The sequence below is a fragment of the Macrobrachium nipponense genome, chromosome 20 (genome assembly GCF_015104395.2).
Source record: "Macrobrachium nipponense isolate FS-2020 chromosome 20, ASM1510439v2, whole genome shotgun sequence".
In the NCBI taxonomy this organism is placed as follows: domain Eukaryota; kingdom Metazoa; phylum Arthropoda; class Malacostraca; order Decapoda; family Palaemonidae; genus Macrobrachium; species Macrobrachium nipponense.
In genome coordinates, this window is record NC_061089.1 from 27,271,600 (window position 1) to 27,294,616 (window position 23,017).

Genomic DNA, 23,017 nt, shown 5'->3' on the forward strand with positions numbered 1-23,017 from the left:
ATTCATACCGCCAGTCTCATATCAGCAAAAAGAAATTATTGCAAATTAATATGAAAATGCAGCTTTGCAGTCCTATCAGCCCTATAGCAGCCATAGCAAATGTACTTCTCTTTACCATTAAGTAAATTACGCGTTGTTAATTTTTTTTATCTGTAGATTGTTCCATGGACAAGACATGGGGGACAAAAAAAAATGCTAATACTTGACTCTGGCATACTAGAAAAAATAAAGTTACATTAACAAAATGACAGACATTAAAATGTGTTTTTCTATAGGCGATGACAGGCGGGATCTCAATAGCAAGCGACAAATTCCAAAGTTCACAGGCTTTTACATTTGAAATATATAGCTGTGAGTGCCTAACATCGGTTAATACAGCCTGTTAGTAGGTTTTTACTAGATATATTATCTAAATGTATTTCTTTGCTCTTATGCTGTAATTTTTTTTTTTTTTTTTTTTTTTTTTGCCCAACCAGAGTCTATGTACAGCACTATAGACAACTCGAACTGATTCTTTACAGGCTTTTTATCAATATAATATAACTTCTGTGAGCGTATTTTTTATTTTGTTATTTAGGAAAAAAATCGATGGGATTCATGCAGTGCAATTCACATATTCACAGTTTCAACCACTAGAAAGCTCAAGCGAAACCCTAACAATCCTCTTCGAATTTGAGAGATTTTATGCCGAGATATAGAGGGGGCCGGGTGTGGGAGAGGGACTAGAGAGAGAGAGTAAAGATGAGACGGTTCACAGATGTATCCGAGTAGTGCGCTGTTTCATGAGAGATCTACAAACAAAGACTAATACCATAACACATACACACCAAGATCATACAAAGGAATGCCGATGTACATGAATATAACAATGATGGTGATGATAACTGGAAAGGCGAAATAGCAACGTCGAGGTTCATCGGGTGGCAACCGTCAACGGGGTTCATGCATACGTACATTTACACTATTCACTATTATGCAACATAATTAAGCTGCTTAAGACTTTGTGGCGCAACGTATGTTCATATGTTGTCACGCCCGCCTTTTTCATCTGCTTCAATCTAGACATAGTTTGCACCAACTTCATTTTATTAGGATGGAAACAAATTGCTGAGTCAGAGGACTAACACACACACACACACACACACACACACACACACACACACACACACATATATATATATATATATATATATATATATATATATATATATATATATATATATATATATATATATATATATATATATATATATATATATATTGCATGTGTACGATCCTGCGCGCAAAATTGTGCGTGACTTACATGCGTCCTTTCAATAATGAACAAACTAAAATGCCCTTCATAATTAAATAAGAGGTTAAGTCGAACCTGGCAACATCTTCAGTGGAGATGGGCTGAATGCTATGTTTGCAAGGCGTTAATTTCAGATTATTTACGTCCTATTTGCAATTTCTGTTCGAAACACTTATTAAGCCTTTTCACTTTTCTTGTAATTACTCAAAGTCGTCACTGATTTTACGATAAAAACCGATGAGTCCTATTGTCATTTACAAAAGCGATACGTTTGCTAAAGTCTATAGATTATTTTTAGGAAAGTATCCCTCTTTCTCTCATGTTCATGTCCTCACATATGCACGGCGATAGATATACGCATTAGATACATTAAGTTAGGTATGAATATTTGCATTAATTGTCTACGCTCACGTGCGTACGCACATGCGCTATCATATGACTGCTCTAGTCAGTGAAATGATGTAACATTATCGTAGGAAACGTCCCCAGCCGAAGGAATTTTCTTCTAATTTGTTTATAAGCTTGAGCGATGCGATTGCGTCTGGGATATTATATAAATAGATAAATCACCGGATAAGAATGAAATTAATCATTCGCTTGCTTTTAGTTCGAATGGTTTTAAGCGACTGATGACTGGTAGGGCAAATAAATTGCTTCTACAAGAAACTACTACCTTTGCTTAGAGAAAGTCTCTTTCTATCTATGTACACAAAATGCAACAATATAAAATAAAACATGGTGCATTCACAAGAACCAATTTTCATTGACATACCGTAGGGAGGGACGGATGTGTATTTTGGTTAATGCAGAGAAAACAATTCTTTGATATATTGTATGCCGAGAGCCGGCACCATTTCTAAACCAGTTCAGACGGCCAGAAGACGAACTTTACTGTGACTGACCTCCAATTTAATGGATTTATATATATATATATATATATATATATATATATATATATATATATATATATACATATATATATATATATATATATATATATATATATATATATACATATATATATATATATATATATATATATATATATGTATATCACACACATATATATATATATATATATATATATATATATATATGTATGTATGTATAATTTAGATGTTTAAATCGTTCAAACTTCCTTTTACAAATATTCTGAGAGTGAATAAACTTAAAACCGGCCTCTTAACTGTGCAAGGAACCTTTAAAGTCATACGCCCAAGCAGGGGCTAAATAAGAACTCATTTGGCCCATGCATGCAAGCACACATTCAGCGTTGTCATTGTTCCAAGAATTTGCCAGCGGCACTAATATGAGTATCCCGTGATTCGCAGAGCTTTTAAAGAGAGTTCTCTTAAGTATCGTAGATTACCACAGGAAAAGTACTTTATTTTCATTCAGGGATTTGACAGCGTTATTTACTGGCTAACAAAACCGAGAAAGTTTTTATTTTCCATTCAGGATTCGCTTCTTTTTCATTCTATCACGATATATACAATTAAATTTGAGATATGGCGCATTCAGTTTTCGAAGGGGGTGGTATGAAAATAAATCGAGATGCAGATAAGGTCACTCTTGACATTTTAGGACTTTTTCCCTTTTGATTTTATCTAAGTAAGTGAACAATGTTTGAACTTTCTGGAGTACGGCGTGCGATAAGATACAGCAGAAGAAAAAAATGTCTCTGACGATAAGCCATAAATTTTATCATATGAGTACCAGGGAATGAAATGTCATTTGTTTGTTATTAATCACATTGCAATAATGTAGCTTATTAGATGGAAATATCAACCGAAAAGCTTATATATATATATATATATATATATATATATATATATATATATATATATATATCCTATATATATATATATATATATAATTTTCTCTTGCTATTTAAATGCGAAGATTTCAGAAAGGAACTCATATCTTTTAAGGAATACACCTTCACTTTTTCCCATGGTCGTTGGTTTGAAACAGGGACAATTACAGCTATTCGATCCTGTTGTGGAGACAGAATTGCCCGCACATCATGAGTAGTATTTCTCAATGCAGCCAGTCGTGATTCCTTTGCTGGTAAAAGACGTCAAGCCTTGTATAGCCTGCCCACCATCTATTCGCTGAATATAACGTTGTCTTATAGGCAAATTGTACGGGCTAGTGACTGACTGCCTCGTTCATCTGCCATGCTTTGGAATTCTCTTCATACGTCTGTGCTCTCCTGGCCTTCATTGCTATAAGAAGCTGATTTATTTGTTGATTTTAGGTTCTCTGGCACTGTGCACGCATCCTTCAGTGTTCAGTTTTTCTACTCCTTTCTTGGCTAGGCCACGTCCATCTTCGTGCCCATCATCCCTATCTTGTTTCTTCGGGTTTGGGCTAGAAGAGGGCCTTACAGTGTCCACCACATTGGTCTCTGCTCTTTAAAAGATTATCTAATGCATTTACTCAGCAGGCAGGCTGCGTGTTTAGCTACTAACCGCAACACGTGTGCTTAATTAGATGTGTCGTGAGAATGATATATGAATGGGCTATTCAGGTGCCGTGAGGGGAGGTTTTTCCAATGGTGTGTGATAAGTTTACGCTGACAACTCCCGTCGTTTCTTTTAGGTAGTTACTAAAAACCCTTTAAATCATTAAAACTGAACTTTTTCATTTTTATTTGTTAAAAAAAATCAAATATCTCTATTTGCGAGCGTTAAAAAACCACTACCCGGAGAAAATTAATTTTTTTGCGCTGTTTCGAAGAAACATGAAGGTTTTCTATTTGCGAATATTTTGAAAATAATTTTTCGTTAATAAAGAAATTTGCATTTGTAATGGAAAAGATTGTGTCTTGGTTTGATGACCACAGATCTAATGATCACTCACCGCTTCTAATCTTGCTGACTGTTCACGTGGTTAGCACAAATCGCTAAGCTGTATGGGGTCAAATTCTTTCTTCCTGCGCCATGCGCCTCTGAGCTAAGCAACTGTGCTCAGCGCTTGCTTGCCCGACAAATTAAGGCCTGGGGCGTGACATTTCAAAAACTGCTACCTCTGGTAAGGAAGTGACAACGGTAATCAAGAAAGAACTGTTTGGACTTCATTCAAGTCAGGATTGGATCACATGATTTTCAATACACACACGATGAGTGACATCATGATGATTCCTTTCTTTAGTTATTTTCTTTGTCTGTCTTTTCTTTCTTTAAGTTTCCGGATCATGTCAAGAGTAGCGAACCCACTATTTTCAAGACAATATTATACCACTGTGATTTATATAAATATATAGTTCCTCGTTGTACGAGTGGATTTTGCGCTCGGCTACCAATCCGGTGGTCCGAGGTTCGATTCTCGGTTCGGCCAACGCGGAACCAGAGGAATTTACTTCTGGTGACAGAAATTCATTTCTCGATATAATGTGGTTCGGCTCCCACAATAAGCTGTAGGTCCCGTTGCTAGGTAATCAATTGGTTTCTTGCCACGTAAAAATATCTAATCCTTCTGGCTAGCCTTAGGAGAGCTGTTAATCAGCTCAGTGGTCTGGTTAAACTAAGATATACTTAACTTATATATATATATATATATATATATATATATATATATATATATATACATATATATATATATATATATATATATATTATATATATATATAATATATATATATATATATATATATATATATATAAATCAACGTAGTATAATATTGGGTTCGCTATTCTTGACATGATCCAAATTTTCTTTATCTAGCTATGGATAAGGTAGGGGAAACGTTTATTAAAGCGATGAAAAACAGAAACCGCGACAAAGTTATCCATCCATTGATAAGAAATAACTTCAAAAAGACTAGATCCGTTTTGGAGAGAGATAAAGCTTATTCACGCTCACTCTACAATACAGCAAATAAGAAATGGGGACGAAAAGAGATCGTCAGCCCGGTTGTGTAACTAAATATTCGTCAATCGGTCAATGAAGAAACTGAAGCACTCTGGAAAGCTCATTCTCGATGAGACTGAGCACCATTCCTTTACAGTAATGCGACAGGAAGGCTTGATTGAACTTAAACAACGATTCTTTTAAACCTGAGAAAATCCTTACTATCTGCACGAATTTTAAGGAGTTCATCAGAGCTGCTGAAAGCAATTATTTTGAGGAAAACGTAGGATGTCAATTCGTGCGCATACGTGTGTTATGTGCAAGTATTTACATGCGTGCTATGTGTTTTACATAAACTAGATTTTAAGTAATATACACACACGAATGAGTGAAAAAGCACGCACTATATAATATATATGTATATGTATATATAGTATTTGTATAAATGTATATGTATATATATATATATATATATATATAACATATATATACATATATATATATATATATATATATATATATATATATATATATGTGTGTGTGTGTGTGTGTGTGTGTGTGTGTGTGTAAGTGAATCACGAAAGTTAGGAACGTGATAAATCCATTAATAAAGTTATATGCTACGAAGGGAAAATAAACAGAGAGAGAGAGAGAGAGAGAGAGAGAGAGAGAGAGAAGAGAGAGAGAGATTACCATGAAAAGTAGTAAAGAGGTAAAACTACCAGTGTATCTTCATCTTAAAATTAGAGACGTTGAAAAGGGCAATAAAAAAACTGTGTACTACCCATAATGTGTATTTTTTTCATTCCGTCAAAGGATGGCGAACTTAAAGTAAGATTTAGTCATTAGGCTACTCCGCAATCAGAAGATAAACACTGATAACGATAAGACAATATCCAAATTGAGATCACTCATCTATTTCTAATCTTTCCTCTCATATTATCTCATGTTTAAATTGTCATGATTGTGATGCGCTTACAAGTATCATAAAAGTTATTTCTGAAGATCCCTTGTACGGTCGTCCTCAGAGTCCCACCTGCTTTTACCTTTAAAGCCTATTTGTCTGGTAGTAGTGCGTGCTATTCGTTTTGCAGTGTCAAAATTCACAATACTTTTAGGAGCCACAATATCACAGTGCCTAACACCTGAGATCTTGATCTCCTTGCTACAAAACCGCAGAACAGCTTTCCCCAATCCATTTTACTAGAAAGCTTCATAACAGTCTTTCTCGATCCCTTTACTACAGAACAGTAAACGTTTTCTTCAGTTCCCTTCACTGCAAAACTTTAAACCAATTATCCCGCCATTTCATTCATTATACCACTTAAAAAAGAAAAAAAAACTCAATACCCTTTTACGGGAAGAGGACCGAGGTTACTGCACGATAAGCACCTCTCCATGTGGAAATAGTTTTGTGAAATTTGCTGAGTAATATGTCGTTCGATTTAAAACTGATTACCTGTATCCATAATTTCTGCAGTATCCGCTGGTTTTCACTGGTGCTCAGACAAAACATTGCAGGGACGTTGCATCGTCATTTTTTCCAATATACATTACGTTGCAATGCTTTTCCCTGGTCGTTAGCACCCATTAATAAACAAAAGACTAATTTATGGTACAGTGAGGTGTGCAGTGGTTATTTCTTCTGTACTCTCTTTTTCTGCCTGCATTCAAGGGAATCTCGTAAAATCAAGCAGTTAAATCATTTGTAAACCGGACCAATGAGAGGCTATTGAATGGCATTAACGCGAGAAGCTACGATGTCAAATTTGAAGAAAATTAGCCTAATGTTTATGTAGACAGCGTAGTCATTGTATTTTTGTACAAACATACGAAGAATAGAAATGCCCAGTTCATTGCACATCTTGAACAATACCGAAAATGGGCTGAATATCATTCATTTTGATACACAATAGCATCAAGATAGACGTGAACCTTGTCCATTTCTTTTATATTGATAGTGTAAATGATATCATTTTACTTAATAAACTACATACCTAGTTCAAAGGGTATGTTAAGCAATGCCCGAAATGGTATGAAAATAATTCTTTTTGGTAAAACTAATGCTCCAGTAAACCCAATAGTCAGCGGTATTTACGATGCATCATAATTGGTTTACTCCTTTTCGAGGACGTGTGTTTTCTTTCAGAAAACGATTTTGTTGATTTGCACCCCATGTCCTTGAACAGTGCTAGAAAACAACTCAGTTGCTAAGCACTTTAAGGAGCGCTAGTGTTTTGCCCTTACTACATATTGTATAAGCGTTAAACGCTGATGTGCAACTGCTACGAAGTTTGCATTAGTTTTACAGTATCTGAAATAATCTGTATATCCCTTTTCGTCGTCAGCCTGGTGACATACACTTCTCCCAGTTTCACTCTCACTTATCTCGATCGATGCCGAATGCCGCTCCTTTTTCTTTTTTAACTTAAAGTTGGCTAAAAACGGCAGCTTCTTTCTTTTGCAAAATTTCGTCACCAGTATCCATTTGCCTATATAATCCACGAAACCTCCCAGTAACAGAGTTACAAGAGAAGACGAAGTTTAGCTTTATTAATTTATTTTTATACGCTCAAGTGGACTAGCGCAAGTGGCCAATTTTATTTTTTTCTGTGTTTATATTATGACCTTACGTTCATAATTCACTTGTGATTTAATCATAATTATGATTAATATTCATATGTTAAGTATTCCTTCTTGGTTGCTGCTTGTTGTCCAGCTATCAAGTTTATTATTATCTATGATGCTTTAAAAGCAGATTTAATATAAATAGAAAAACAGACAATGTTAGTAAGGATGTTTACAGAATCGGTTTTATTCAGAGAAGTTTTGTAAAAGAAAAAAAAAGACCCAATCTTACTCTTTACAAGCTGAACAACTAAAAACGAATCTCAGTCATGTTACTGATGAGTGGAGCTGATGTGACCAGCTCTCGGTACGCTAACCGGTCAGTGTTAACGGTCGGAATTATCACCGCCCTATGGCTACGATCCCATAAAACGGGGATCATGGCCTACATTTGTTACATTTCACTTCTCGGGTGCTAATGAAGATTCTCTATGAACTTTTTTCCGTATAGTTAGGATTACTTTGTATGACTTCTTGATGGTGGAAATACACACACACACGTTTATATATATATATATATATATATATATATATATATATATATATATATATATATATATATGTGTGTGTGTGTGTGTGTGTGTGTGTGTGTGTGTGTGTGTGTGTGTGTGACTGGTAAAAATGAATAAACTGGAATTTGTCACATATAATTTATAGCAGCAACTACCGGTACAAGAGTCAAATGATGGAACCGGCCTTGATTAAACAGAGGCAGGTAATGGACATCTCAAAGGGAGCATGGGATTCAGATGTCATCGACAAGGTTTTCATTCAACCAACGTTTAAGAAGATTAAAGGAAGATTATCAGCGGGAGTGACCTAAATTGGCTTACCTGTGGATGGACCTCTTGGTATAAATACCACCTTTCCCGTAACTTTTCTCATTCATCTACCTGAGAGGGAGACAGCAGTCTCTGGAACATAGTATTTTTCTCTCTATATTTTGGTGTTTTATTGGCTCCTTTTATTAGATATATATATATATATATATATATATATATATATATATATATATATATATATATATAAAACCACCTTTTCCTTTAGAAAGGGGGTAATACTGAAAGTTGTTAACTTGTAGGATGTTTTCAGTAAGTCTTTTCTGGATGAGAGTACGTCCAACCTCTTTCTCTCTCTCTCTCTCTCTCTCTCTCTCTCTCTCTCTCGCTCTCTCTCTCTCTCTCTCTCGTGTGTGTGTATTCTTATGTGTAAATATATGGAATGCTGTATTATGATCCCTGTCGGTAAGATCAGCCAGCAGCTGTATCACGCAGCCTTACTATGGCTTCTGATTTCCCGACATGCACGAGTTTTGAAGTCTGATGACGGTCCAAGGGAAAAGGAATATCTCAGACGTGACTCATGAATTCAGGGTTATCACTGAATCCATCCCTGTCCGTCCGTAAATAACATAACGTATAAACTCTTGGGTGATATGAAAATGGACGAATTAATCCTGGGTAATTCCAGCGGGAATTTTTTTCCTTTATTTCACTTCAATCTTCCTCTCGTTTTTTACTATCCTGCTTTTTTTTTATTTCCAAGCTTCTATTCGTGGGAGCTTGACTCTTTGGCTGAAAAACACGTGGGTAGCATGTCCAATTTTGAAGAAAAGTTCTCTGATGAAGTGAGAGTAGTCATTAATCAATGGAAACGCGAAGATAAGTTATGACGCTACTTTTAAAATAAGACAAAAATTTTGTAGTACCTGGTTAGGAGGTCATTATCCTGAAAAGTAACAAGACTATTCTCCTGCAAGGTAAACATACCATGATGTCTTTTTCACTCAAGGTGAACCAAACATAAAATTCCTTTAGGGAGTAGCTCTTTTAAGATTAGATTTGTAAACTGTAAACACACACACACACATACATACAAACACAAAAACACACACATTCAGAGAGGTGTTCGGTTCTGTAAGGCGCAGCCCCACTCAGTGTCCTACGTCGTGTATTTATATATTCTTTTCTTTTTTGTAATTGAAAGATTAGTCTTTGTTCGTGGAAGCCGAATGAAATCTTAATATGCTGCTTTAACGTTATATATTTATTTATAACTGGTCAGAAGGATATCATCTATAAGATATAGATCTTGAAATTCAAGTTTTCACTCAAGGTGGTCCATTCAAGAGTACAAACATTGTACAGACAGGGGTTGGCATTGTTTTAATGTGAAACCCAACGGAAATGACTCATGATAAGAATGAGGGTGATACATTTCCAGTTCTTTCGGAAGATTTTGAGTAATTCTACTTAAGCTCATGCTGTTCAACTTAAAATAGTCACTTTGGATTGTCGAATGCCTCTGTTCCGATTACTGTGTTTTGCTTAGTTACATGACCGGAATTTTCCTAAATGGTACTTAATACCGAGATTTAATTTCATTCACGCCTCACGCCCATTGTGTGATGCAGTAAAGTACCTGCTTCGTTTCAGTACACAAATGACATATGTTGCGTCAAGTTTACATCATAAGATAAATTGTTTGTTTTTGGGGCTGCTGTTGAAAAACTAAGTGGGATTCTGGGCATCTTTTTAAGTAACTTTTCGCCTACTGGACACTTATATATTGAATATTGTTATCTGAAATTTGTACTTATGCCTTATATCTTTTATCACAGGGTAAAACTAATTTTCTGTTTGCGTTGCCGTTACAAAATGTGCATTTTAGTTTTGTTTTTTCTGCGCAAAGTTCATGGATACTGGTTATTTTATAGATATTCAAGTTATGAAAAAGATAAAACAAAAGAATGTGAAAGTATAGCAAGAAGAAAAGCTTACACAGTATAAAAATGGCGACAATTGTGAAAGAGAAAGTGATGAATCGTTCATCATACTAATAGGTTCCTATTCTATTATAGGATCTTTGCGTGCACCTGTTTGCCTATGTACGTACGAGTGTGTGTGTGTGTGTGTGTGTGTATGTACGTGTTTCTGCTTCTGTTGCGCTTATTTACTTCCGTTCCATTAATTTGTTTAGAGTGGACATGAAGACATTAATCTGCTGATTAATCAGCTCCGGGTGAATGATATTCGTTAAAAATTAATTTTATGATACGTAAGTCCCTTTCTCAGCTCATTTCAACTGAGATAGAACAATACCAGTTTCCCGGGTGGTTGAGGTCTTGGTTTAGCATAAGAGGGTAGGAGGGATATAAAAGAAGTCATAAGGAAATCTAAACAATGCACGAAAGAATAAGAAACAACGACTTGTACATTCAGTGACCACTGAGAAAAATCTTTTCTATTAATGCCCGCAAATTTCGAACATACATCAAGCAAACACTTTTACTTAAAGTAAGGTAGAATAGAAGCAGTCACTCGGCAAAGGAAGTGACGAAAAAGGGTGATTTTAGCTAGTGGGAAAGCAGAGAGAGGGGCAAACTCGCTTGGTTTTCAGAGTAACCGCGTGCTTAAGAGTTTGAGGGCAGCCAGCAATCACATGCCATAAATACCAAGTAAAGAGAGGAGACTACCTATCGAAAACCTGAATATCGTGGAGCCTTTGATCATTCATCTTTCGTTACGGTATACCAATTTTACCTTCATGAAATTTCTACTTCTTTTACAGAAACTATAGATCTAGATTTCGTAAGATTGCAAAAATAATTATTTTTCTTGTTCAGCCAACTTGATAGAATAAGTTGCTCCCCGATTGCCTACCTATCTACAGCTCATCATGCAGAGCATGATTAGGTTTTATGCATTATGGTTTATTCTCTAAGCATATTTGACTCCTTAGGGCTTTAACCCAGCCACCGGGGAAGCTTGGGGAGAGGGGGGAGTGGCAGCCCAAATCAGAGCCGGTCCCATGCCCGGATAGATAGGAAGGGTTGGAGTCAAGGCGGGAACCCATCCGTAAAAAACGCGCCAGAACCAATTATCAAATGAGCCGTTTAAGATATAAACAGCTGTAAAAGACTGACACGCTGATTTTACCGAGATTGGCATGGACCGGCCCAATCTTTACCGTGTATTGGGGCTAAAAATGACAAACCCGGTGAGACTACCCCCCCGTCCTCTCATCTTTTCAACATGTTCAACCAGACAGGTCAGTTTAGCCAAGACTGGCATTATCCCCGCCAGTCTGTGGTGTGTGTGGGGGTGTGGGGATGGACTAGCAGGACGACTGGGTTGACCCACCTATTTTGCAGTTTTGCCCCCCACCCCCCGCGGTAGTTGTCTGCACTTTTGCCCCTCGCGGTAGTAGTCGGCAGTTTTGCCCTGTGTACTATATGTGCCGAAGTTGTGGTATTTTCATTTATTGTTCTTTACAGCAGACCAAGAAACGTTGCTAGGAACCTTAATGTTGCAAATAACCTTTCCTCGGGAGGTATAGACTTCCTCATTACTGTATCTTCTTTGTTATTTTTGGAGACAAGGAATAATCTATAATCTTCCGTGTTATTCTCCTTTAATTCTTTCAATAAAGTCATATGATAAAAGTAAAACCCCTCTTCCTTAGCCTTGTTTTCACCCATACTTTAAGATTTTTCTTGCATATTTCATGCTTGTATTCGTCTTGCAGGAGTGCTATTATCATTATTGCATTTATCTTCCTTTTACTTGGCGCCATGATTTAAAAACACTCACTATATCAGGACACCACAGGACTGAAAGGGACACGGCCACTTTATATGATCTCTGCCCCTCTCAAAATGTGCTTAGTGCAAGTCATCTGCGTGCATGGGCAATACCCAAGCAGACTGGAACGCGCGCTAATCCCGGGAGGACAAACCCGATGCCAGTCGTGTACTTGTATGGCCAGCTATATTATGACAGTGACCCAAGCTAAGGATCCGGCTGAGAATTTTGCGACGTTTCCGGACAGAAGTTTATGAATGAGCACTTTAATGATTAATAGTTTCACTGAGTGTCTTGTCTTTAGAGCAAATGAACCTCAATTTATGAATGAAATCAGTTCATCTCAATTACTCGAGAAAAAAAAAACTCACGATCACACAACACAGACATCATCATCATTCGCCTCAATAACTGTACACTGATATAAGTAGAAACGAAGACCACATTCGAGCCATTGTTCTGACTAATAGCTGAGAGATTTACAGAATCTCTTTCGTCACCCGTCATGTCATAGACGAGGTGACTAAGGATGATTTGGCAATATAGGAAGGAGAGAGGCGAGCAGTCGTGTGAAGAATGACTGAAAATTACCAGGGGTAACGCCCTCTTTTCAGCAGATTGCTTTGGCCGCATATTTGATACTGGGCATGAATTCTCTCTCTCTCTCTCTCTCTCAGTAGCCTTCTGTTATCAAGCTATGATATTTCTTATCATAACGAAAATGAAGACTTACATATTTTGGAATATGCCATTCTATGAAGATATCCCATTTAATGAAGAAAATGAACTACAAAGATCTGAAATTTGATTCAGGAATTATATATATATGCGTGTGTGTATGTGTGTGTGCGTGCGTGTAGAAGTTTAGAGGGCTATGTGGCTATTACACTTAGCTACACACACACACACACACACATATATATATATATATATATATATATATATATATATATATATATATGTGTGTGTGTGTGTGTGTGTGTGTGTGTGTGTGTGCGTGTAGAAGTTTAGAGGGCATTGTGTCTATTACACTTAGCTACACACACACACACACACACACCACACACACACACATATATATATATATATATATATATATATTATATATATATAATATTCCAGTCAGCAAGATATATAGACTTCAGGAGGGTCCATGATACACATGTTGTTTAAAAAAGGCCATGTTTATTACCAGCAAAGAAACGTTTCGCACTACTCAGTGCATCATCAGTCTGTCAAAAGTAAAAGACACAATCAAATACATTATTATCATAAAAAGGAATTCACAATGTAAATAAAATTTACAAGTTAAAACAATAAAAAGTAAAAGAGCATAAAAAGCACATAAACAGAAAACAAAAGGAGACTACCAAAACACCAACCATCCATAAGCAGGAGAGAAGAGGAAATGAAATACAATGGAGTCAAAGGCCAGACGACAACTATGCCAGATACAAAGTTGCTGAGGAAGTATTACTATTGAGAGAGGGAACCAGTCTTTTAATATATAACGATTCTAAAGTTGTTAAGTGGTCTGGGTCCCTTACATAACCAATTATTGAAAAGTGTTGTTTCATGACTTCGGTTTTACATAATGCGGCCAAAGAATTAAGCAGCCAGAATTTTCTAATATTAGAAATCATGCCGCATTATGTAAAACCGAAGTCATGAAACAACACTTTTCAATAATTGGTTATGTAAGGGACCCAGACCACTTAACAACTTTAGAATCGTTATATATTAAAAGACTGGTTCCCTCTCTCAATAGTAATACTTCCTCAGCAACTTTGTATCTGGCATAGTTGTCGTCTGGCCTTTGACTCCATTGTATGTCATTCCCTCTTCTCTCCTGCTTATGGATGGTTGGTGTTTTGGTAGTCTCCTTTTGTTTTCTGTTTTATGTGCTTTTTATGCTCTTTTACTTTTTATTGTTTTAACTTGTAAATTTTATTTACATTGTGAATTCCTTTTTATGATAATAATGTATTTGATTGTGTCTTTTACTTTTGACAGACTGATGATGCACTGAGTAGTGCGAAACGTTTCTTTGCTGGTAATAAACATGGCCTTTTTTAAACAACATGTGTATCATGGACCCTCCTGAAGTCTATATATCTTGCTGACTGGAATATCATATCCATCCGAAGATGATACGACAACTTTTCTTCGTCCTTTTATTTGCTTTCCGTCTCCGACTACGAGGAATTCGTCACTTCTCCCAACTACTGAAGCACCGCTATCCAGCCGTTACTATTTCGACTTCACGGAAACTGGAAAAGGCAACGCTAAGATTGGAAAAAGCCAAATGCGATTTGGATTTTCTTCAATATTGCCAATTGAATGATGTCGTCCCCAAATTTGTCAGATTCAAATTATACAAATCTTCTCTTTACAACACGGAGTTTTATAAGGAAACGCTCAGAACTCTACTGATGAAGGAAATTAACGTTAAGACTGTTGCCATCAAGAAATTGACTGTTACAGCTGAACAATTAAAACACCTATTGTATAACGACTTATCTCTTTTAGATCGCCTCTTGTACCAAAGAATGTTTTACAAATTTATTAATGATTTTATTTCGGATGTCTTTTTAAGACATCAAAGAAAACTTTTAAGTCTTGGTGTTGTTATTCCTGATTTCCAACTCGGAAACCACTGCATTTTTAACTTATCTGATTACATTTTATCGAAGAGAGAGGAATTTTTACTATCTTTTGGTTTGGATTTTTGTCTGCCATCTTTTAGACCCAACTATGCCAGATTCTTTTTACCATTTGAGGTCATGTTCCAAAGACTTATAAAACTTGATGTTTATAAAAATATTGGTAATCTCCAACAAAAAATCTCAAATTTAGTCCACAAAACTTATGGTAATTTAAAAACTAACTGGACTCCTTTTTTTAGAAAAACTGATCTGAATATACTCTTAAACTTGAAAAAACGCGAGGACATTGTAATTTGTAAGCCCGATAAAGGCATGGGTGTTGTGATTCTGAATAAGAACGATTATGTGGAAAAAATGGAAAATATCTTGTCTGACACCACCAAATTTAAAGCTCATGGTGAACCCACTTTTCTCGACATATACAAAAGGGAAGATAAAATCAATAGATTGTTAAGGAAAATCAAAAGTGAAAATATTATTAATGAGACCACATATCAACAACTATTTGTGACTGGCTCTTCATTCAGTATTTTGTATGGCCAACCCAAAATTCACAAGCCTAATATACCTCTTAGACCCATTATGGCTGCCTATAATAGTCCTTCGTTCTCTATCTCCAAATTTTTAGCCGGTTTACTTTCTGAATATAGTAGTAACGAATTTTCTTTAAAAAATGGGTATGAATTCCAACAGCAAATTACCAACCAAGATGGAGACTATTACATGGTAAGTTTTGATGTAGAGTCTCTTTTCACTAACGTCCCACTTAATGAAACTATCAATATTATTCTAGATAAGGTTTTTATTAGCGAAGATACAGTTTTCCATGGTTTTAACAGATCAATTTTTAAACAACTACTTGAACTTGCAGTGCAAGATTCAATGTTCATTTTTAATAAGCAACTCTATTCGCAGGTCGATGGAGTTGCCATGGGGTCGCCTCTGGGCCCCATTTTTGCTAACTTTTTTATGTCTGACCTTGAAATGAAATTTTTAAACCAGTATAATCATGATTTTAAACCGTCTTTTTATCGCAGATATGTTGATGACACTTTTGTCTTGTTCCAGCACTCTTGGCAATGTTCTTTATTTTTAGAATATATTAATCAACTCCATCCAAACATTCAATTTACCATGGAGGTAGAGAGCGAAGGTAGTCTTCCATTTTTAGATATTAATGTAACGAGACATAATTCCGAGTTCACTACTTCTGTTTATAGAAGCTATTGTCAATATTCTTTCAAACTTAATACCATCTACACCTTGGTCCATAGAGCTCTAAAATATTCTTCAACATGGCAAATATTTCACAAAGAAATAGTCTTTTTATTCAACTTTTTCAAGATAAACTCCTATCCACAAGATATGTTCATAAAATCACCAATAAGTTATTAACACAGTTCTTACAACCTCCAACAGTCAACTTTGATGTTCCCAAAAAATCATTCTATGCCTCAATCCCGTATATGTCTGACTCCAAATTCTCCTTAAATCTCACGCGAATAATTGAACAAGAAATCCCCTGTCTTAACGTAAAACTTATCTCTAACAACCCATCTACAATAGGATCATTTTTTAATTTCAAAGATCGCCTGCAGTCCTTCATACGATCCAATGTGGTTTATAAATTCACATGCCCTGGATGTCCGGGCTCTTACATTGGATCGACACGGAGGTTACTGCAGGTCAGATATTGCAGCCATTTGGGTTTTAGCTTTCGCACTGGCCAAAGAATTAAGCAGCCAGAATTTTCTAATATTAGAAATCATGCCGCATTATGTAAAACCGAAGTCATGAAACAACACTTTTCAATAATTGGTTATGTAAGGGACCCAGACCACTTAACAACTTTAGAATCGTTATATATTAAAAGACTGGTTCCCTCTCTCAATAGTAATACTTCCTCAGCAACTTTGTATCTGGCATAGTTGTCGTCTGGCCTTTGACTCCATTGTATTTCATTCCCTCTTCTCTCCTGCTTATGGATGGTTGGTGTTTTGGTAGTCTCCTTTTGTTTTCTGTTTTATGTGCTTTTTATGCTCTTTTACTTTTTATTGTTTTAACTTGTAAATTTTAATTACATTGTGAATTCCTTTTTATGATAATATTGTATTTGATTGTGTCTTTTACTTTTGACAGACTGATGATGCACTGAGTAGTGCGAAACGTTTCTTTGCTGGTAATAAACATGGCCTTTTTTAAACAACATGTGTATCATGGACCCTCCTGAAGTCTATATATATATATATATATATATATATATATCTATATATATATATATATATACATATACAGATTTTCTCTGTAATCAGTTTGAAAGATAAATAAATATATATGACAGACAAAGAAAATGCGTACCATGTAAGTGAAACTAAAAAAATTTAACTACAACGAGAAAAATGAAAAAAAAAAGTTTCATTACTAGTATCTTTTCGCAAAAAGAAAACTTTTCTTCAAACACGGATTATTGCACAGAGAATTCAGTTTATTCTTACTTAACCTTACCTTTTGTTTAAGCTTCAGTTAATCGGCACTTTATAGGAGATAACATTCTTTTGTTTTGGAAGTGCAAAATATAGAACTGAATGTCTCCATATCCAAACAGCTGGCTGGACACATGTTGTATTACAAGTTGATACGTGCGTGTGTGTGTGTGTGTGAGAGAGAGAGAGAGAGAACTGTTTTTATTTTGAAAAAATACCTATGTGAGTTTCACTATAACGGGAAGTTTGAGGAGTGATCACTGTCAAATAGTGAGGAAGAGACCAAGAATAAAAGGAATATTGTTGCTAAATAACTTTTGAAAAAAATGAATGTTTGATGACAATCACGACAGACATTATTATTTACTGTTGGCTGCCGCTGCGTCACCAGTGAATGAGCGTTACTCACAAGTAACTGAATATTCATGGTGCTGTGGCTGTCAAAGTTTCACGCTTGGGTTTAAACTATGTTCAGCAAAATAACGGCTTATTATTTTAAGATATAGAGTAATCACTTCATATCTTTAAGGTGTCTAATTGTCATAAATGCAGAAGAAAAGATATAGAACGGGGGAAAACAAATGATAGACGCAAGTACGAAAGAAACTTAAAACTTGGAGATGTGAAGACATTAACGAGATCCTAAATCAAAAGTATGATCGAAGCATCATCCGAGAGAGAGAAAAAATTATCTTGTCGTGAATCCCCGATGTTCCCCTAAAAATGCATAATATAAAAGTCTACCAACAGGGCAATGGCCTTTCTCTATTATACCCTGAAGATATGAAATAATTACATGAGGCTTCTAATGTTGGTTGAGGATAAGAAAGTGATCAGCTGAAATGGAAGGTATGTAAATTCCAATGACCTATGTAAGAACTGCCGATGACAAGAGATAGATATTACCGGCGGTATAAGGCGGGGTTGCGCAGGATCCTCTATATCATTGAAATTTGTTACATATATGATGATGATAATAAAGAAAGTCGATGAAGGAGGTGAGGGACACACTTAGAATATGCACATTATTTTTGGCAGATGATTCACGAGTTTTTGCAAAAAACAAGAGATGGAGCGGTCATCATTACGGTACTGGTAATACTTAAGGGTACAATATAGAAATGATCAAAGGGTAATGGATTGTCACGATAAATAGTATAAAAGATGAACCACACCGGGCAGAAGGTAGGTGATAAAGGAAATGTAATTAAGACTCATAAGAATCATTTGACGGGAAGAGCATATAACCACGAAAATTTAAAATATTCATTTATAGAAAAAAGTGGCAATAAAGTTTTGATATGGAAGACTTTTCGAAGGATGATGCATTGTAATTGAATCAGAGATTAATAAGTTGCAAAAAATAGAGAATGTGGTTCGCAGAAGGTATTAAGCGCAAATAAAAGTAGCATTAAAGGGAGAGATGGGAACATCTTCAGTGAAGAACAGTGAAGAGTAACACATAATGAGTGAACCAGAAAGCATGGAAAGTTTGTCCGTATATAAGAAGTGAAGCAAAACAGTAAATAAGTGAATATAAATCCTGTGCTTACAGTAACTTTTAGAACCCGAACAAACACATTACAACTGAATATTTAAAATACTCAAAGATACACGGATACAGACATTTTTTTGTGCTGAGTAGGAGGAAGATTTTTCTAATTGTTATCTTTATGTACAGAATTCAGAGAAAATAGAAGTAAAATATTAGGACTTAATTAAACGTATGATGGAAATGGGAAGGAAGCGACAGGAGATTAGTCTTCCAGTTGTGGGGAAAATACAGGACAACAGAAGGCGGCTCAAAATTTAATGTGAAAGAACAAAAGATAAAGAATCGAGAACTATTGTGGAAAAGACGTCAGAAACACGGTTACAAAGACAGAGTCTTGACTTGCCACCCTCACCAGAACTTGAACGTCCCATGCCAAATGTAGCTATTTATGTAATAAAATGCTTCCTTTTTGTTTATCAATATTATGTTCTTTTAATAAAACTTTCCAATTATTTCATATATATTCTCGTCATATGGTTGTATTTCAACTACTACACTTTAGTACAGCTACCTCAGTGATTCGTTTTTAAACCCTTTTCCTTACTTGTCTATTCTTTTAATTATCAAATGTGGTCTTAGCTTAAACAATATGTTAATCACCATTGTCTTATTCAGGCTGTGACGACCGAGTAAAAAGAAATTTCCAACTATTTCATATATATTCTCGTCATATGGTTGTATTTCAATAACTTCACTTTAGTTCAGTTACCTCAATTATCCATTTTTTAATCCTTTTCCTTAATTATATATTCTTTTAATAATCAAACATGGTAATAGCTTAAACACTATGTTAATCATCAGTGTGTTATACAGGTTGTTAAAACCGAGTAGAAAGACATTTATAAAAGGAAAGAAGAAGAGCACACCATAACAAACTGTTCCAATGCTCTTCAAAGTTTAGATTTTTCTGCCGTCGACGACATAATACGCAATATCATATGCTATCATATCAATATAAATATTTCTAAGAATCATCTAATTTCGAACGTGACATTTTTTACATTCCTCTGTATTGCTAATACCAATGTAAAAGTAGAATCATTGCCACAATGATACCATTCGAACAGAAATTGTACCACGCTTTCTATGAGGCAGCATTTAGTTTCACATATTGCTGATATCAGACAAACAATAATCTTATCGTTAAAGTATAATATGAATAAAATTACGTAAAATAGATATCAATTTAACTTTACGTTGTGGTGAAAGTTAGAATGGGTCAATATTATCTAACTCCTTAAAAACCAAAAGCTGCCTTCCCTTTTCATCATATGTAATGGTATTAATGGTTGTTGATGTTGCCAGGCTGAACTGTCGGTGTACCTTAACCTAGGTTACACACACTGAAGTTTGGTGGTACCTAAGTATTGACTGTTGTGTAACTTCTTGGCAAACAAATTGCTGTTGATTATGTCTTGTGTTTATTAATTTATTTTGCTAGTATTTTGACGATTCACGTTAATGACACCACAGTCATGCATGGAGGGAGCACCGGTATCAAGGCATTTCAAGTTGGCCTGCTGGGCACAGCGGGCAGTAACCTTAGAGGCTTAACTGGTTATCGTCGTTTAATGTTTACAAGAAGATTGCACGTTGGCTGGAGACACCTTCGCTTAAAGGATCCAAAACGGGATTGGACTCCAAAAACGAACTCGCCTGGAAACCCATCAATTAAAAGTCATGGTAAGTTTACTCAGCAAAGGCTAGCTTACCGTAGTGATGATGATTGCATAGGCGGTAAATTTTTAGTTTCAGCCAAATTTGGAAAAATGCAATAAAAATACTATTTGTTGCATCAGAAATAGTGTGGTTTCAATGAATTTAACGTTTATTTTGACTGCAAACCAACCGATTTAGAGATTTACTATGTATACCCTAGTTCATCCCACCAAACCTTACCTAGGGCCCTGTACCCCTACCTAGGCCTAGCGGGGGGGCTCCGCCCCCCTGCAACCCCCCCTTAAGGCCACAGTGATTTTCGGGGCACTACCGAACCTAATACAACCACCTAACCTTACCTAGGGCCCTGTACCCCTACCTAGGCCTAGCGGGGGGGCTCCGCCCCCCTGCGACCCCCCCTTAAGGCCACTACCTAACATCCATCAAACCAAATCCAAAGTGATGGTACTGCTGTATACATCGTTATACTACCACCATTATAATACACTCTATAAATTAATGAAGCTTACCTTAAACTGTTGGTTGATAAAAATGTGCTGCTGCTTTGAGGGAAAACGTGAAGCCGTTGCAAGGTTCCCTGACATGCAACTTAAAGTAGGAAGTGGCCAGGTACCCGACGACCACATTGCACTGCAAACAATCGGTAGGAAATCGAAGGTCTGTCAAAATTAATGCCAGAAGGGCCAGCCACTACCTCTGCCATAGGTACAGGAAGACAAAATGCCGTTTTTTGCTTCATTATTCGAGTATTCAGTCAAACAAGGATACCAGTGGACACTAGACAGGTAACTTTATTACTCCGCTGAAATGCTAGTGAAACTTAGTTTTCGACTCAAGTCATTCGTAATTGGTTATGAAACCCATGACGTCATAACGATGTCACACCTCTCAGCCAATAATGAGTAACTGGAACTGCTTTTGTTTGCGTAAGAAAGTAAGTTAGAGGGCTCATTAAAAGTAAACATTACCGTAGAGGAAACACCTCTCCCGACTTAGGAAAAATTCGAGGTAAAAACTTAATCTTTTTTTTTCTCTGTAAGTATGCATTAGCGACAATAATGTATTGAGAAGAAGTGTTTTGTTATCACGTGCTTTACTCGGGAAAAATATCAATATAATAGATTTCCCATAATGGTTGAAACTGAAATAATACCGCATAGGCTTTTCATTTTGGTAATTCTAAAGAATACCTAGTAGTTCCGCACGAACTGCAAGGAACGTAACCGCGAATAGGTACGACACCCGCTAGGGATTGGGGTGTCGAATGTATTCTCCGTGTTTAGTACTGGCCCCTGGTGGTTACCTACTTAGGTAATTAGCTACAGTCGTCCGAATAAATACCTAGGGTAAAAAACCGCATGGTACAGGGGTGGACCATGTACGATCAATGTGTACAACCTCAAGAAAAGTACATTAGGTACCTACCTAGGTAACGCGTCCTGACACCGGAGTAGAGGTCTTTAGCTCCGTTGCTCACCAACAACAAGTCGCGTCTGATGCCCATCTCCGATGTCAGGACGCGTTATACTAATGTACTTTTTTTTGGGTTGTAGGTACACATTGATCGTACATGGTCCACCCCTGTCCCATGTGTTTTTTTACCCTACTAGGGTAAACAACCGAGAGGACTGGCCAACTCACCGACTACCGCAGTTTTGGCCACCCTCCGAAAAAGTACTTTAACACGTCCTGACACCGGAGATGGTCATCAGTCATGAGTTGTTGGTGGTGATAAAAGGAGCTCGAGACCTCTACTCTCCTTTCGAAGTAGGGTAAAAAACCGCAGGGTACAGGAGTGGACCATGTACGATCAACGTGAACAATCCCCATAAAAGTACATTATAACGCGTCCTGACATCGGAGATGGGCATCAGTCGCGACTTGTTGTTAGTGAGAAACGGAGCTAAAGACCTCTACTCTCCTTTCAAAGTAAGTATTTTCTCCAAAGTTAGAAATTAAAGCCAAATTTTAAGATTTAAACAGAGGGTAGTGAAAAGGGTGTCCACGGCAGTGGAAATCTCACCAAAACGCGTTCAACATTTTTACTTACAACTCGAAATACTATTTAGAAGATTGACGCCATCTCGATGTTTACGGAATTGCTTGTGTCAATAAACTAACCATTTCCTGTGATAAATCCGCACACCACTTGTACCCACAGATGCTGGGGCACTTTCACCACAACAATCGGAAAACGGTCCCTCACCAGCTTGTTTGTTAGTAAACAACTGTTTTGGTAGAAGAAGACGACGAAGCGTGCACTTCAATAATTT

General features: G+C 36.3%; 1 protein-coding gene across 2 annotated transcripts in view; it reads left to right on the plus strand.

Annotated features, from left to right (window-relative positions):
* The window catches only part of LOC135223903 (uncharacterized), a 131,387-nt gene that overhangs the window by 37,851 nt on the left and 70,519 nt on the right, over nucleotides 1-23,017 (plus strand). The window contains exons 1-2 of one of the 2 annotated variants that reach the window (XM_064262833.1): nucleotides 20,349-20,420; nucleotides 20,538-20,747. In XM_064262833.1, coding sequence (XP_064118903.1) covers nucleotides 20,540-20,747 — 208 coding nt within the window. In that variant the 5' untranslated portion in view covers nucleotides 20,349-20,420; nucleotides 20,538-20,539. Of the gene's footprint in view, nucleotides 1-20,348; nucleotides 20,421-20,537; nucleotides 20,748-23,017 lie in introns of those variants that run through there. The other variant, XM_064262824.1, reaches the window with a different exon arrangement.